A 1806-nucleotide genomic window follows, 5' to 3' on the forward strand; every position below is an offset into this window, starting at 1 on the left:
CCACCACCAACTACAGGAACACAAGAGAGAGGTGAAAGACAAATTTTGTACCTTGATCGACCGATAGAGGGCAGCAGAGTTCTGTTAAAGGTTGTTCCAGTACTCCTTCGTCACAGTGGCCAGATCTTGGATACTTACGCAGTGCTGGACGATGGATCAGAAAGAACTATGCTCTTACCAGCTGCTGCACAAGAACTGGGGCTCAAAGGCACTCCGGAAACCCTGCCTTTGCGCACAATCAGGCAAGATGTTCAAACTCTTCAGGGCACCTGTGTTTCTTTTGCCATTTCCCCCAAAGCTAAGCCGAGGACCCAGTACCACATAAATAATGCCTTCACCACGGCCCGCATCGATCTGGCTGATCGCACCTATCCCATTGACTCACTCAAAGGGAAATATAAGCATCTCAACAGACTACCTATCCGTGCCTTTAAGAAGGTAAAACCTCTGCTGCTCATAGGAAGTGATCATCCACACCTCCTTGTTCCCACTGAGCCTGTACATTTGGGACCCCCAGGAGGCCCAGCAGCTGTTTGTACCAAGTTAGGTTGGACATTACAAGGCCCCTCCAGCATCATCTGCCAGCTGGATAGACCACAGCAGTGCTTGTTTACCTCTGTCCCTCCTCAGGTGAGTGAGTTAATGAAACATGTTGAGAAGCTCTGGCAAACTGACACCATTCCTCTTGTCAGTGACAAAGATGTAACCCGCTCCAAACAAGATCACAGAGCTCTTGACCTGCTTACAAGTAGAACCACCCGGGTAGATGTTRATGGCATTTTACATTATGCTACCCCYCTGCTACGTCACAAAGACATGCCACCTCTACAAGCCACACCTGATGCTGTCCTGCCCAGCCTGAGAAGCGTTGAAAGAAGGCTCCATAAAGACCCTGTGAGAGCAGGAATACATCAGGCTGAGATGGAGAAGTTGATCWAGGCAGGATACGTACGAAGGATTCATCCCTCCGAGTTAACCAAAGGAGAGGAAGCCTGGTATATTCCTCACCACCTCRWCAGTCATAATGGTAAGCACAGATTGGTGTTTAACTGTTCCTTTCAGCACCGGGGTCAGAACCTGAATGAACATCTCCTACCCGGACCAACTTTGGGAGCATCCCTGCTGGGAGTCCTCCTCAGGTTTCGGGAACATGCTGTGGCAGTGAGTGGAGACATAAAGGCTATGTTCCATCAAGTCCATCTCCTCCCTGAGGATCGACCACTCCTGCGCTTTGTGTGGCGTGACTTGCACTCTGATGAGTCAGCTGCAGTGTATGAGTGGCAGGTACTTCCCTTTGGTACCACCTGCAGCCCTTGCTGTGCTGTATTTGCCCTACAGTGCCACGTAAAAGACCACAGCCACCCTGGTGAGGAAGTGAGAACATCAATAGAAAGATGCTTTTACGCTGATAACTGTCTCCACAGTCTGCCATCTAAGGAGGAGGCCAAAGATCTCGTCAATAAACTGAGAGCTCTTCTKTCATCAGCTGGATTTGTACTTCGACAGTGGGCCAGTAACGACTCATCKGTCATCAGCCACCTACCAGAAGAGGACCGATCCAACAGTGCAGAACTCTGGCTTGCACAAAGTAAGGTGGATTGTCCTGAATCAACACTGGGACTCAGTTGGCATTTTTCCACAGACATGCTAGGCTACAAACATCGTCCTGTTCACTATAGTGCTCCTACAATGCGTAGCATTTACAAAGTACTCGCCAGCCAGTTCGACCCACTAGGTCTCATCTTACCTTACACAACGAGAGCCAAAATGCTGGTGAGACGTTTATGGGACAAAATAGAGGTTGGG

At 49.5% G+C, this 1806-nt stretch overlaps 2 protein-coding genes across 2 annotated transcripts in view; both read left to right on the forward strand.

Annotated features, from left to right (window-relative positions):
* The window catches only part of tmprss9 (transmembrane serine protease 9), a gene marked incomplete at its 3' end in the record, with an annotated part of 17144 nt that overhangs the window by 10835 nt on the left and 4503 nt on the right, over positions 1-1806 (forward strand).
* LOC106511807 (uncharacterized) overlaps positions 7-1806 on the forward strand; it is a gene marked incomplete in the record, with an annotated part of 4614 nt that continues 2814 nt past the window's right edge. Inside the window, 1 exon segment of the mRNA XM_014000544.1 lies at positions 7-1806. Coding sequence (XP_013855998.1) covers positions 169-1806 — 1638 coding nt within the window.

This window comes from Austrofundulus limnaeus, unplaced genomic scaffold (genome assembly GCF_001266775.1).
Source record: "Austrofundulus limnaeus strain Quisiro unplaced genomic scaffold, Austrofundulus_limnaeus-1.0 Scaffold8, whole genome shotgun sequence".
Classification (NCBI taxonomy): Eukaryota; Metazoa; Chordata; class Actinopteri; order Cyprinodontiformes; family Rivulidae; genus Austrofundulus; species Austrofundulus limnaeus.